Here is a 14,270-nt window from a genome sequence, read left to right as displayed (position 1 = left end):
TATGTACAATGTTTTCCTATATAACTATTTTTAGTATGCTTACTTTGCAGCTTGTGTCCATTCTTCATATAGACTGTAGGTCATTAAAGGTTCTGGCAACTCTCGCAAATAGGATTTCAAGGCACCTGCAATGTAGACCAGAAACATGCTAGCTTCTTAGGCAATGCTTTCAGTCTGCATTTAAAATTCTGTCCTCAGATTTGTAATTTTATCTATGTAATAGGACCCAAGTTCCAATGAAACAGTGGGAAGACCTGACACTTCCACAGTATATCTGCTCAACACTCAATACAAAAGGTCTTCCAGTAATTACTGTAATTTGACAGAAACATGTACTATAAAATTATGAATCATCTCTTCAGAGCAAAGAACTTATTAAAGGTCTACATATGGCTCTAATCTCCCTTGAACACATTAACACTCTTGTTATGAGAGGAAATATGATATTTGGATTACTATGATCACCTGAATTTTAAACACCGCTCTGTCATGCAGACATGAATACATCAAGTGTGATGAGCACGCCTACCTTCCTTACCTGTGTTAAGTTGTGCAATGAAGTGAACTTTCAATTTATTTTCATTCATAGTTTATCTGCAGAGATCAACACCTTACACTGCAGCAAGCCAACAGTTAAATGAACAGCATAACTTGCATTGTATCAATTTATACCTGGTTTTGATTCAGAACATTCACAATACCTGCAACAGCATGGGGATCAGAATAAAATTCGTCAAGCTGGGAAGTTGAACAGTCCAAGGCAGCTTTCAGCTTTTTTAACTTGGAGGCTCCAGCAGCAATTCTGAATAAGCCCTGCAGAATAAAAATAAAATTTGACTGGTAACAACATGTTAGTACAAGCATGAAACAGTAGAATTTTTATGACAGCCTCTTTCAGAACAGTTTCAAGTTTGGCATCTTCACCTTACGCTGTTATGAGCTAGCTGGCTCTTAATGGGTCACTGCCATCTTACAATGTTTTAGTTCCCTCTCACCCTTGGCTCATTCCTAATTTTTCATTCTAGGTGCATTCATCTCAAAGATACTTCAAATAGTGCTGAACATTATTCTGTTGCAAAAGATTTATCATCTACACTAATGAACAAAATTACTTAAGCAACTTGTTAAAAAGTACAGACACCAGTCCATGAGTTTGAGCTCTTTTTTCCTGTCCTTCGTAGCATGTGATATGGTATTACCTACCTCCTCTCTCATTCCCGTTTCCAAAAGCATCATTACACAGGCTTCAATAGGGACTGCAATTTCACGACCACTGCGCTTGAGATGCTCTTCTAATGGAGTTCCAAAAGCTGGTTTTTCAGTCCATTTGTCTAGTTGGAGAGTATCAAAACACTAAGCAAAATATCTAACAAACACTTAAATTATGTCCCAGACAAGAAAAGAAGAAAGCCTCCAGTACAGCAAAGATCTTCAGAATACAGTAGGAGTTTTACAGCACTTGATCGGTAAAGTCCCTTGTATAATGAGTAAAGAGAAAATGAGCCTGCTAGTGTTCAAGAAAAAAAATACTTCTGCATCTTTCTGGATGGAATATCACATACAAATCCTTTGTATAACTGGAAGTGCGTGTCCCACTAGGCCTCAACACAAGTGCCACCACATGGCTGTAAGTTACATTAATTCTGATTTGCCAAGACACCAAAAGGCCGAGGTTTGCGAGAATCTTCAAGAAAAAAATTGTCCAGATTGCATGACCTGGGCTGAACTCAGTTTTCACGGTATTTAAGGTGCATAAAACCAGAGCTGTTAACACGAAGTTTATTGCTGATTTAAGGAATCAGCAATTTTAAATGGATGTTAATAGCCCCAATGTCTTACATCGGAATTACCACATTAACAGCCCATCACTAATGCTAGCACAAATCTTCAATTCAATTTCTCAATTGTTGCTTAACTCTGAAAGTTGAAATTGGCACAGGTTTCTCCAAATTGAATGTGAAATTTCTTGGTTTCCTACAATTTCTTCCTTCACCCATTTCTGTTGTCTTAATTGAAAAAATGCAGATGTAAAAGGTTGTTAGTATAGATGCATTATTCCTTTTATGTGGAAAAAAGGTCAAGAAAGACAAAGACTTTGAAAGAGTCCTCTGAAGACACAATGTGCTTCTGCAAAGGATTTAATTTACCCTTTCTGTTTGCAAAACCACATCAACTATATCCCTCATAAGGTTTTAGTTCCTTTCATTCATTAACACACCATGAGAGGCACAAGTCATTTTCCCCAGTTTTGCAAGTTACAGCAAACGTTAGGAAAATAAACCCTAGTAATTGTTCAAAGTCACAGTAATTTACATGACAGCTAGAAACACAACTGAAGTCACGCACTACATTTAGATCTTAGACCCTGGACCACTTAAGACACCATGCCTCCTAGCCCACCTTCTAGGAAGGCTAATCTGTTCTGAAGCATTTGTCATATGACAAGTTTGTACAAAGCAGCTAAGCAACAACAAAAAAATTTAAAGCAGTCACATCCATAAACAGAGAACCTTCCATACAGCCATAATGCAGCCCTGATGCTGTGTAAGCATCATTTGTTTGCATTACCTCGTCTCCCATCAGATCTACAGAGTACAGATATTCTGTATCATCTTTCAGCAAGATGCTCATATTTATTTATTTATTTAAATGGTTCCTCTTTTACAACTTGCATGTGGTCTGCAACTAAGTATACCTGAGCCTTGTTCAGGTTAGAATATATTTTTCCTCAGCCTTTGTTCAGCCTACCTCTTGTTCAAAGCAATTAGCAGATTAAGAGACAGTATAGCCAGTATTTAGGACAGCAATTTCAACAACACAAAGTGCATCTTCGTACCAAACCATTAATGATACAACTTAACTCCCACTGACAATGGAAAGCTTAGTAGCATGGGAAAGAAATGAAGCTGTATTACTCACTTTTCTTAACCTGATATTCAACACAATAATGTGAACACTCCATTAGCCAGCTGTAGCGCAGTGTGCACAGTGGGAAAAAGGACTGCATAGAAGTCAAGCTCCTTGGAATAAGGGAAATTTTTCTGATAATTGCCTAGTAATAATTCAAGAAGCAAGGACCCTAAAAAGTTCCTCAATCACAATGAAACATTCATTGGCCTAAAAAGCCAGGTATGAATTAGCAAAGGTCATGTGATGTCAAGGAAGAAGTGCAAGCAAATAGAAAAATCCTTCCTTTACTCTCTTGGGTATCAGACAGATCCTTAATATTTTATTAGTGTGTTAAAATATGGCTGGAGAACTCCAGAGAACACAAAGATGGAATTACGCTTGGGAATGTAAAATTGTTAAGTAGATCAAAATGGCCTTAATAAATAAGTCTGCATGCAAGAGAATCAAGATAAAGGAGGAGAATATTGTGCATAGGTGGCACAGGCAAGGAGAAGCATCAGCCAGAGCACAGGTTACTTTACCTTGATGGGCTTGAATTTCGGGTAGGACCTTTTCTATGACTGCTAATGCTTTTCTATGGTAATCTGCTTGTGCTTCTAATAACTGAGAACAGAAGCCACATTTTAAAAACAAAAAGAGCATTAGCTTCTGATGAGCACATAATACAAGACTAGAAGGTTTAGCACACAAAATGTAATCTTTGAGAATTGAGTGTCTATGCACATATGTGCTGCAAAGTCATACTGAAAAAATACTCACCATAACAAAACATCTAGCATATTCCCCTTCTTTGGACACAAAGTTATACATGTCTGCTGCTAGTTGATCCTTTGGAAAAAAAAAAAAAAGCAAAACAGTACATCAAATTTACAGGGGCATTTCAACTTATACAGAAAGCCAGAAGTACATATGTTTATTTTGCCTGCAGTTAAGTTTGAACTATCAATTCAGGCAGTACAGGAAGCCAGTAATCCGCCTACTCTGCTACATGTATTCTTCCAAGCAAAATTCATTCAAAAATGCCTAACTTTGTTTTATATAGCAAAGCAGTTGCCCACTTAAGTCAACAATTGGACTGTACGGCAGTATGTTATTTACAGCCAATACATGCATACACAGACAAGTACTAATAAAAGGTTTTTGGTGCTCAGCTTAACTGCGTCATAATGTAGTATTTGACAATTGAGAAGTGAAACTGAATGTGAACTGCTCAGAGCTGTAATAGTCAGAATGTTCCTTTTAAGTCAGCAGCCTGAATTTCATCCAGGTAGCTCACAGTGCATGGCTACTCAGTGGCTTGAAGCACACGGACACCCTGAACATTTCAGTCAAGGCTAAGACACAATTCCTTCTCATAACTGCCTCAGACTGAAACAGAAAATAATGTAGAATACTCATCTTAAAAAAAAAAATTCTTTAATTAAAGCAATTCAGACGCAGATCAGCTAGCATTAATATACCTTTAAGACATCCAGTTTGTTAAGTCACATAATTTGCGACCACAGTAATCAGACAGCCAGTTCCACATGCAAGGCTTACAGAAGCATCCATATTCTGATTGCTATTGTTGCTAATGAGAGGTATGTAAAGGATAGACACTCATCTTGTCATACCTTGCATTGTTCTACTTTATTTCCAGCTTCATCCATCTCTTCCTTAAGAGATTCTATTTTTGAAGGATGCACTTGAAAATTTGTTCCTGAAGTCTTGTGGGCTTGATTGTACCTGTGGAAGAAAGGCTTCAGTCATTTGGTGAAAACTAATATTAAACACAAATCTGCATTTATGGCTCCCTTAAAATTGGTTTCTTTTGACAGGAAACAAAACAAATAGTTTCAGAGGTTTTCCAACAGAACTAAGGTGTTCAAAATACACCATTTATGACATGCTGGCATAACTCACAAGAAGTCCTGCATTCTCCACAGTATAACATGGGCATATAGTATGTTAGAACTACGAATCCCAGAAAATGCTACATAAATTATCACCACAGTTTAAGACCATTTAAGGGATTGAAGGGTAAGTTGAACAACCTAGGACCCTACCAATGAGATGGTTCAATATAAAGCTGTAAAAGCACTTGGCATGGTTACAAAATTAGACTCCTATTCCTTATTTAAGTTGACAACTTAAGTGAACTGGAAAGAAGATGAGTTTTCAGCATTTTTCCAATTATATATAAGCATGTAAGGGCTCCAAAATCTTTATCTGTTTGGATCTAGTAGTCATGAGTCCTTTTTTGAGTAACTTACATTTAAGTTTGCCTTTTTTCGACAAAGTATTAACATGCATACAGTAGCATTTCAGAAGCAAATACCAGCATCAGATCTGATGCCATGAGATGCCAACAAGAAGTTAACATGAATAGAAAAGCACCTAGTAATTAAAATGGTTTCTTACCTTCCTCTTGCAGAATCCCAGTCCAACACCAGCTTTGCAAGCTGTTTCCTCTGCTTCTGAATGTTTGGGATCTCTGTCTAAAACAAGAATTCAAGGCTTACATTTATTTTTAAATTGTGTACTGTAATAAACTACATTTTGTAGATTTCATACCCACTTTCCATCAACACGACTCCTTAAAACGGTTTTATTATTAGCAATGCGATAAGCCCTTTTTGCTCAGTTCATACATAAATCCAGATTTATTTCTTCAGTCAGGCTGAAGTGACCTACCTCTGTCAGTAGACACAGTGGATCCAGAACTTCTCTTTCTATCTGTACTTCATGCTGAGAGAGCTCCATTGCCAGCTTATTCTCTGCATCACCACAGGTATCTAGCATTTTCCTTTAAGAATTATAGGAAGTTGTAACGTGAGTTACTACTGACTAAAGAAGAAAGATTCAGAACAAAACAGTAGCGGCCCTTTGTCATCTGTTACCCTTTTGGAAAGCTTTGTGCTGTATAAAGCAAGGCATTACTTAATGGCATAAACCCAAGATGCTCTATGCTGTCATGGGCAAATTTGGGATAGGTGAGGAGTGTTATTAAACCTTTGTCTTCTAAAATTCCTTAGCCATTACAACATTTTGGAGGCCTTAAGTCATCTAGGTGGTTATAATGGCCCTAAAGGCAGAGAAGTTAGTATTTATTTCAAAGCCTATCCTTCCATCTTACCAGATGCAGGAAAATTGCTCAATGCAATATTTAATTTTCTCCTAAGCCCCTTTAATGTGAAAAAGTCTTAACACCCTAATGCTAAGCAATCACATACGCAGCAGTCTCAGGTTCCAAAACCATAATTTGACCTTTGTTTTAAGCTTGTTCTAAGGAAAAACCCTATTCTCTAAGATTTTATCCATGTTTAAATCTCCTGCAACAGCTCACAAAAATGCACACAAAGGTTTTTAAGGTCATTCTACACTGTCTCCATTAGAATTCCCATCAGGAACAAGGAAACACATTTGCTCTAGGAATTCAGCATATTAATGTTCATTTGTTTCAGCCACTTTCCTGTAAGCTGCAAACATGCACTCTGCCAGGATAAGGAAATTGGCATTATTTTAAACTAGAAGCCATTAATGCATATTGGCATTAAGTCATTAATGCAAACCTGCAGAATGCAGTATTTACACTAAATTTTAAACTTTAAATGGAGATAATAATTCTACTAATCCACAAGGATAAAAGCCTTTTTCAAAAGCTTTTAAGATAGCAGAGAATCAGAATCCTTTGGAATGCAATTCAGAGCAAGCCTAAAACTTGCCCCCAGAATCACTCAAGAAGAAATGCTTGCTCACTTTTTCTCCTTTTGGATTAGAGAAGGAATCCAGAAATATTAGTTTCATTAGATTGGAAACAGCCTTTGTGTACCCAAAGTCTCTAATTAGAGCCCTGCAGGCAACAAAATGACAGACTGCAACTTAGAAAGCAAGCCAAACACTTACCCCAACAGAGTTTCATCACTTAGCTGGACAGATCCTTCTTGCATATTTTGAGCAAGAGCTGTTAGAGGAAGTTTTTTCTGTGGAACAGAAGGAACAGTGCTTAGCTTAGAGCTATTCACCCTTTCCAGCTTTCCCAGTACATCCCCTCAAGACTTCTCTCTTCTTCCATATGGTTTCTATTATACACATATGCAGCTCATTCTTTGACTTTAAGAAAACGCCAAGTCACAAAAAGTTTCAAGCCTTAAGACTCCTGTTCTCAAATACTTTGAAAACCACTTTCTTCTCAGTCTTAGTTGAAATGACTGGCCCAAAAATGTATCTCAACTACTGTCAAAGACAAGTAAACAGCTTTAACTTGAGATTTAAGCAACTAGCTTGTCATCTATCTCTCCACAGAGGTTCAGTCTGTGTGCCCCTGTTTTCAGGAGGTCTCTATTATTCAATAAAAAGAGAAAACTTGAATGTTAATTATTTCTGTTCAAACACTTTAGGAAAAACCTACCTATGGCTTTGCTAAAGAGGGGCAGAAATCAAACGTGTACAGAATAACATTTACAGTTAACTGGAGATGTCAGTGCACAAAGCTAATTCTAAATATGAGGAGCTTAATCAGAGTTGCAGAGGATCTTCTCAGTCAGGTCTCATGAAAGCTGTAAGTACTCAGCACACTGCAGAAACAAGTGAGCGTCCTGACACTACTAAGGTACTCCAAGGTTGTATTGTTATATTTGGACAGGGAATCACAGCTAGCATTTTACCAAACAATGTCAACACGTGAGATGATTTTACAGAGTTTTTCTTCCGTTGGCTAATTTGAGGCACAGCAGCTGATCAGTATTTAGAAGGCCAGACCGTATTCAGCCTAGTCTCAGAAGACAAGCCAAAGGGCAATTGTACTCACGTGTCTCTTATCAGGATCTGTACCATGCTGGCCCTGAAAACAGGCAATTAATCGCTTCTGTGCAATATGGCAAACAGATCTCACAGTGTCAAGACGTCTCTCGATCTAGTCGGCAGGAGGGGGGAGAGAGAAGGAAGAGAAAACAAAACAAAAAACAGAAGTTATTTCCCTGGCCTCAGCAGAAAACCTTCCTCCTGTACTACACTTAGTTCTGGGTTGCATATTTCTCAAGTTCTACAGCTTAGCAGAAGTGCCTCACAGCAAAAATGCTTGGAAAGAGATTTAAATTGTTTTTTTCCCCCTCAGTGGCACAGCAATTCAGTCAGAGCTTGAAATACTCACAAGACTGGAGTGGAAGAGGGAGAAAAACATTGCCCCTATTTTTTGTCTCAACAAAAGAGAATCAGGTTGATACTTGCCATCTGAGATGAATGGCGCATACAGATATCTAAGACACTAATTTAGGGAGAAAACTGTAGGAAAACTCTCATATTTTTTTCATTGTGACCTTGTAGAGTATAAGACATATCTGACTGCCTCTTTACACTGGGCCAAACCTATGTACTGCAAACTTTCTATTGCATTTCCTTCTCTAGCTGTTAAATACAAGGACAAAGTTCCTACACCCTAAACAAAATAATATTTTCAGGGAGAGATTAATGGGATTCAAAAGGGATGTGGAATGAAAAAAATAGGCGTCAATGCACAAACAAGAGTTCTGTTTATCATAGTATATTTGAAACAGGGCTTAACACATAGACTGTGAATATGACAAAGACATAAACTGTTCTTTTAAGGGATTTTAAGTAAGAAACTCGGACTCTTATTTCAAAGAGCACCAAAAGCAAATGAAGTGATGAGCACCAGGACAGAACTGCTTATGGCACTGAGCTTTCTATGCACAGCACCAGAAGAATGTGGTTTATCTGCATTTTGATGACTCACCAAGAATAAAAGGAGGCCCTTTGGAATGGCTTCTATTTAAAAACCAAGCAAAAAAAAAAAGTAGATTTCATCTGTAGAAGTAATCTGAACAGGCTCCAGTTTTTGATACAGCTCTAAAAATCACTCCTACTACATTTTCAGGAGGGCAGTAATTCTCCCCAGCTCCCAATCATAAATACAGATTAGCTGACAGAGTAGCAATTGTAGTGCAAAGTTATTATGCCCCATGTTAGCTCCTGTTAAAGGCACTGTACATGGATTTAAAGCAGGAGATATACTCTTGGTTCTTCCAGGAGGCAAACTGTCATGTTCTAATGAACACAAAATGCTATAAATTCTCATTTAAAATGTTATACATCCAGGTAAGAATGACATGTTTTTTATTCCCAACAGGTTTATTTGGTACTGCTACGATGGGATATGCATATCCCTAAAGTGCTTACAACTGGAAGGATGTAATTAGGTCCCAACAAAAGCAGCTAGTAGAAACTACAGCTACTAAAGGGACAGCAGATCCAACACAAGAGGAGCCTTCAGGGGTGTGGGTTGGGAGAAGTTGTGAGGAAGAACATGCCAGTGGAGGGAGGCATAGACAGACGGGAACTTGGTGAGGATCAGCACAGAACCACTGCTGTTGGACGTGGCAGCCCTGTCCCGAATGCACGAGCAACTGCAGGACTGGGCTCCCCACATTTCCTTTCCGAAGAGGGGAGCAGCAGTTCTGCTAAATCATAGCCTGGAGGAGCACCCAAAGCTGGGCCTTGGGACTGTGCCACCCAGCAACAGCCTTTGCAAGTCCAAAGGGAAGGTGAAAAAGAACCTGTACAGGAGGGCTGGTGAGTTGAAGGACCAATGTAGGAAGCCTGAAGTTTCACTGGCTACATGAGGCGCTAAAGGGACTAAAAGCTCTTGACAGCCACGAGATGAATCCAAGTTGAGGAGCTCAAAAAGCTTAGTAAAAATCTGTTAGAGTAAGGTGCAAAGAAACTGCCCAAGGACTGCTCTGAAAGCACCAGGCATTGCCTTTTATTTACAAGGCATATATCAACAAGCTCAAAATTAAGTCTACTTCAAGAAAGTCCATGCGAAGATACATGAACAAGAAGGTACTGTTTGTGGTCTACTGTTGCAGCTAAGATGATTCATTTCTGTTGTTATCTTCAAAATTAAATACCACCAACACATGCTAAACCACTATTTGTGAAAGCATTTATTTTTGCTTGGTCACATAGTTAAGACTTCTTAAAATACTGAGCAGTTTTTTTTTCCCCACACCTGAAACATGGTGACATCCTGTAACTGAACCATCTTACAGATCCCAGCAGACTAACACAGCCCTTGTCAGCCACGCACAGTGGCTTACATTCCTTAGTCAGACTCTGGAGCACATATATTCCTAACAGCCTCTTTCCAGGCAGTCTGAACACCAAACTCAAAGGGCAGAAGACTGATAGGAGGAATATGACCCCAAAACTTCATGATGATATACTCTCTTCTCTGATCTGCTTTTTACTTCAAAGATGTCAGGAAAACCATGAAGGACATTAATCTCCATTAAGCTACCTTTGAACTGAAAATGTGACCTACAGGCCATGCTGTCTGTACCCACAGGGCATCTTCAGTGTACAAAACATCACACAACTGCTTTATTATATGCTACAAGGGCATGCCAGAAAGCAGGTCCATTGTAGAAGCCTTTTCAGTTCTGAATTATAGTCATTGTCTTCACACAGGAACACATTTAACAGAGATACTTGGAGCATTACACTTCAGAAAACAGAAAAAAGCTATGGCAATCCTATGTCAAAGCTTGAGCTAAATATAAAAAAAGAACACTATGAAACATCTTTATAAAGTGCTCGGTACCACGCTTTTAAGCTCTTTAGTTAGATAAGAGCCTCCCTCCCCTTCACAAGCCCCCAAGAGCAAACAAACAAGTGAGTAAATTCTTCCACTTGGGTGTAGCCAGTCTGCTCTGTGCCTGGGAAAGCCTTGCTTGCAAAATTTTTTTGGCAACAAGCAGCAGTACTTTTGGCTTTCACTTCTTGCTACTATTCTGCAGCTAACCAAGAAAACAGATGGGCCCTTGAAGGCTATCAAGGTGTTTTAACATCCTTTGTGCCATTTAATTGTACACATCTCTTCAGAAATTAAAAACAGTATTGTCAAACTGCTAAGGTATTTATGGTTCAAATAAAGCAGTCCCGTGAAAAGCAGGGTAAAATGTTTCAGGTCAGCTCATTTCACCATTACTCAAGATGATTTCATGTATTTGTCCAGAATTCAAGTTTTAAGGCTGATATATTCTCTCATATTCTACTTTAATCTGAACAGCTGGAGAGATTTGAAATAGAAGTACTTGCATCATTTGTTTGGCTTCCATGTTTCACATACAGGTCCTGAACTTAAGCATACTAAGATGCTTTGTAATCAATTTGAAATAACCATTATACTCGAGGTCCCGTGGAACAGCTAGCCTGACTTCCCTTGCCAATTTATATTCTTCCATTTTTTTCTTTAAGTCTTTCACAAAGTAACCAGAGGAAGAAAACTATATAGAATAAATCTGTAGTCTGTAGTCAAATTTGTTCCATGTAATCAGTCAACCTTGTTAATCTAACAGTTGCAACTAAAATTCCACCATGAAAGTAATTGATTAGATGGTATACTTCTAAAAGATGACAAGTCTGCAAATGAATCCAATGTCTGTGACAAATTTGAGAATAAGTATCACAAGCTAAATAAGAAGCACTTGTACACTTAGAGAAATTCCACACTTTCAGAAAAAAACTGACATCTATTAGCAAGCAGTTGGCATGTATTTGCCACTTCTCATAAGGCCCAAGTTGACCTCTTCAAGAGAAACAGAAATTAAGACAGTAACCAGCTGTGCCTAATCATAGTTTCTTGCCAGCTCATGGTCCTCCACCAGACAGACTGGCAAGTCATTAGCACTAATGGTTCATAAGCTTAACAAGCTAGTTCATCTAATTAAAAGCAAAAGTGCTTCCTGCTTCACTTTATCAAGCTGCATGATCAGAAACAGAAGTACCTGAGTTTTTCCACTCAAATTGTATCAGTTTTTTCATGTGCTGAGAAGTTAGCCAAAGACATCCTTGTTTTCATCCCTGTCATTTGCAGTATTTCCCCCCTACCCACATTAGGTACTCCACAAAACTCAGAAGGCTCAAACTTCACAAAGAGTATTTAAAGAAATACATATTAACTGTGTTACAATACCTGCAACAGGTCTTCACTGAGTACCTCTGTTTTCTCAGCCCTAAGGGAGGAAAAAAGACCAGTCAGACTAATTAGCATGTTCAGGGTCCGAGATTGCTACAATGCCTTCAACAAAACCCATTCAGTTTCAAGTTATAATCCCATTATGACCATTGCTGCAAACACCACCACATTCACAATGTCATATGTGGCACCGGCTCCCGACCCCTACCAAGGAGTGAACACAGATGACTTGCCCAGCACAGGGTGCTCGGGAAAGCCTGACATTCCCAGAGTTCCCAGCCCACAGCACAAATCCACTGCACCTAGCTCTAACGATATTTCAGACTGCACATGGTTTAACACAAAGCAAACTGGAATCCTGAGTAACTTCACTTGAATGCAGAGATGTACTGGAAGCCACCTGAATTTCACTCTATGTTGTTAATCAGGTAATGTTATTAATGCACCTGAATGTAAAGGAATATAAAGACATGAGAAAAGTAGGACAGCCAACTTCATCTTTTTATATTTCACCACTGCAGAGCTTTATCAAATAGCAATCAGTGGAAATGGTAGCCTGAACACCTTCCCTTAACCTTACATGCACATAACCTTCATCAGAAATCTCCCATTACCTCATTTTGCTGACTTCCATAATACTAAAAGAATAGAAGATTTATTACTTAAAAAGATCACCAGAAGTTAATAGTATTCCCAGTAAAGGCTTACCCTCAATAGAAAAATATCTTAGACATACTTCCAGACAAAATATTAACAGTTGTTACAAACATACTCAAACCTTTACACATACTATTCCACACCTTTTTCCAATCTCAGTTTACACATAAACTATGAATTGTTTAATGTTGACACAGATTTGCTTGGTGTTGACTCATTAGCTATAACACTGCTTTATCCTACCTTTGCTAGATCTATAAAATAGAGAAAGATAAATTTAGTTCACCCGTGATCTCTTCTACTTGGCTGTTCACCGTTACTACACATCTATTGCTAGAGAGGAGTTGAAGGTACTCCAGTACTCTACTTTCCTGTTCAGAGACCTTCCCCCGCTGCTGTCATAGAGTTCCTCATCTACTACACTGACGTCCTTCTGATCCAGCAATCTGTTTAATAACCTACTGCAAAACTGGTCATGCACAGAAAGTTCATTTTCTTGATCAGGCTTCATCAGCCGAACATGCAAAATGCCTCCAAAGACAAGATTAATTCACTTTAAGTTTGGGATTTTTTTTTATTTGTTTGGGTTTTGTAAGGCATTTGACTTCAATTTCATGGCACATTATCTGCTTGAACTATTTCTGAACTATAAGGTGTTTAATAATTAAATACCAGAATACAGTAATGCTCACAACCTCAACAAGACTAAGACAAAAGCCACTTAAATACTTCGATAGCAACATAAACTGCAAGCACTGTAATATTTATTTGTTTAGGAAAACACACACAAGATTGATAAATTTTTTGTCCACAGAAATACTGTGCCTGATTGGAATTATATCCTGTTAAAGAGCAATTTTTTTTTTTTGTCTTGCAAAATCCCACCAGAAATTAGATGGAAGAACTACAGTGTAAGAATACTCCAGTTATAGCAGCACATTCTTAAACAGGTTTTAATCTAATCTTACGTGGCAACTACTACACGTATCAGCTAACTGTTTTGATAGAAGAATACAGAGCTACTAAACACTTCTGTAGGAACATAGAGCTGTGCATGATAATGGTTTTACACAAAATTCTTGAGCAGCCACAGTTTTCTGTCCTTCAACAGACTGCATAAGAGATGAGCCACTTCTGTTTCTAAAACTAAATGTGATAGTGTACATGCTTTTCATGAAGGAGCTGTATTTACCATGGCTAACATGGCTTTTGATTTCAAACACCATTTTCTTCTCACTCCTGTTTTCCAGAGGTGAATGGATGCTTTTCACTAACAGCTTTCATGAGTTGTATTTTACCCACCTTTAAGAAAGAGTGTATGGCACAGTCTATACAATGCTCTCAAATGACATATGCTTTAGCTTTGTACCTCACTTGTTAGCGAACAGCTCATCTTAAATACCAAGTCAGCCTAAGCAATTCATACAAAAAAGCACCAATTCAAATCCCATCCTGATGAAGGTGGTACACTATACACCAGCATCAACAGATTGAAGATGCGAGTGCAGCCCTGAGAAGGAAGCAGGCTGAGCAGACTGTTTACCTGCCATAAGCTTGCTAAACAATACAGCTCAAGGTGTCTTCTGCAAAAATACAAACTTCTTTCAACAACAGATGCAGTCGTTTATAAATAAAACGGCTTACTGGAAATGATTTAATTTTGATATTTAAGAATAGCTACTTGCAGATCTAACCACATTAAGATTTTCTAGTTAAAGCAATCAGC

The 14,270-nt window shown here is 38.2% G+C and overlaps 1 protein-coding gene across 9 annotated transcripts in view; it reads right to left on the bottom strand.

Annotated features, from left to right (window-relative positions):
* Positions 1-14,270, bottom strand: part of ARHGAP17 (Rho GTPase activating protein 17) — a 48,736-nt gene that overhangs the window by 13,153 nt on the left and 21,313 nt on the right. For all 9 annotated transcript variants that reach the window (XM_052772324.1, XM_052772326.1, XM_052772325.1 and 6 more), the window contains exons 2-12: positions 11,885-11,924; positions 7,700-7,804; positions 6,796-6,872; positions 5,584-5,695; positions 5,311-5,387; positions 4,524-4,635; positions 3,670-3,738; positions 3,432-3,513; positions 1,204-1,331; positions 702-813; positions 44-125 (exon numbers count right to left, since the gene is read on the bottom strand). In XM_052772324.1, coding sequence (XP_052628284.1) covers positions 44-125; positions 702-813; positions 1,204-1,331; positions 3,432-3,513; positions 3,670-3,738; positions 4,524-4,635; positions 5,311-5,387; positions 5,584-5,695; positions 6,796-6,872; positions 7,700-7,804; positions 11,885-11,924 — 996 coding nt within the window. The remainder of the gene's footprint in view (positions 1-43; positions 126-701; positions 814-1,203; positions 1,332-3,431; positions 3,514-3,669; positions 3,739-4,523; positions 4,636-5,310; positions 5,388-5,583; positions 5,696-6,795; positions 6,873-7,699; positions 7,805-11,884; positions 11,925-14,270) is intronic.

The sequence above is a fragment of the Harpia harpyja genome, chromosome 21, assembly GCF_026419915.1.
Source record: "Harpia harpyja isolate bHarHar1 chromosome 21, bHarHar1 primary haplotype, whole genome shotgun sequence".
NCBI classification, from domain to species: domain Eukaryota; kingdom Metazoa; phylum Chordata; class Aves; order Accipitriformes; family Accipitridae; genus Harpia; species Harpia harpyja.
Note: the sequence above shows the minus strand (reverse complement) of the source record. Positions and strands in the feature narration are given on the sequence as shown.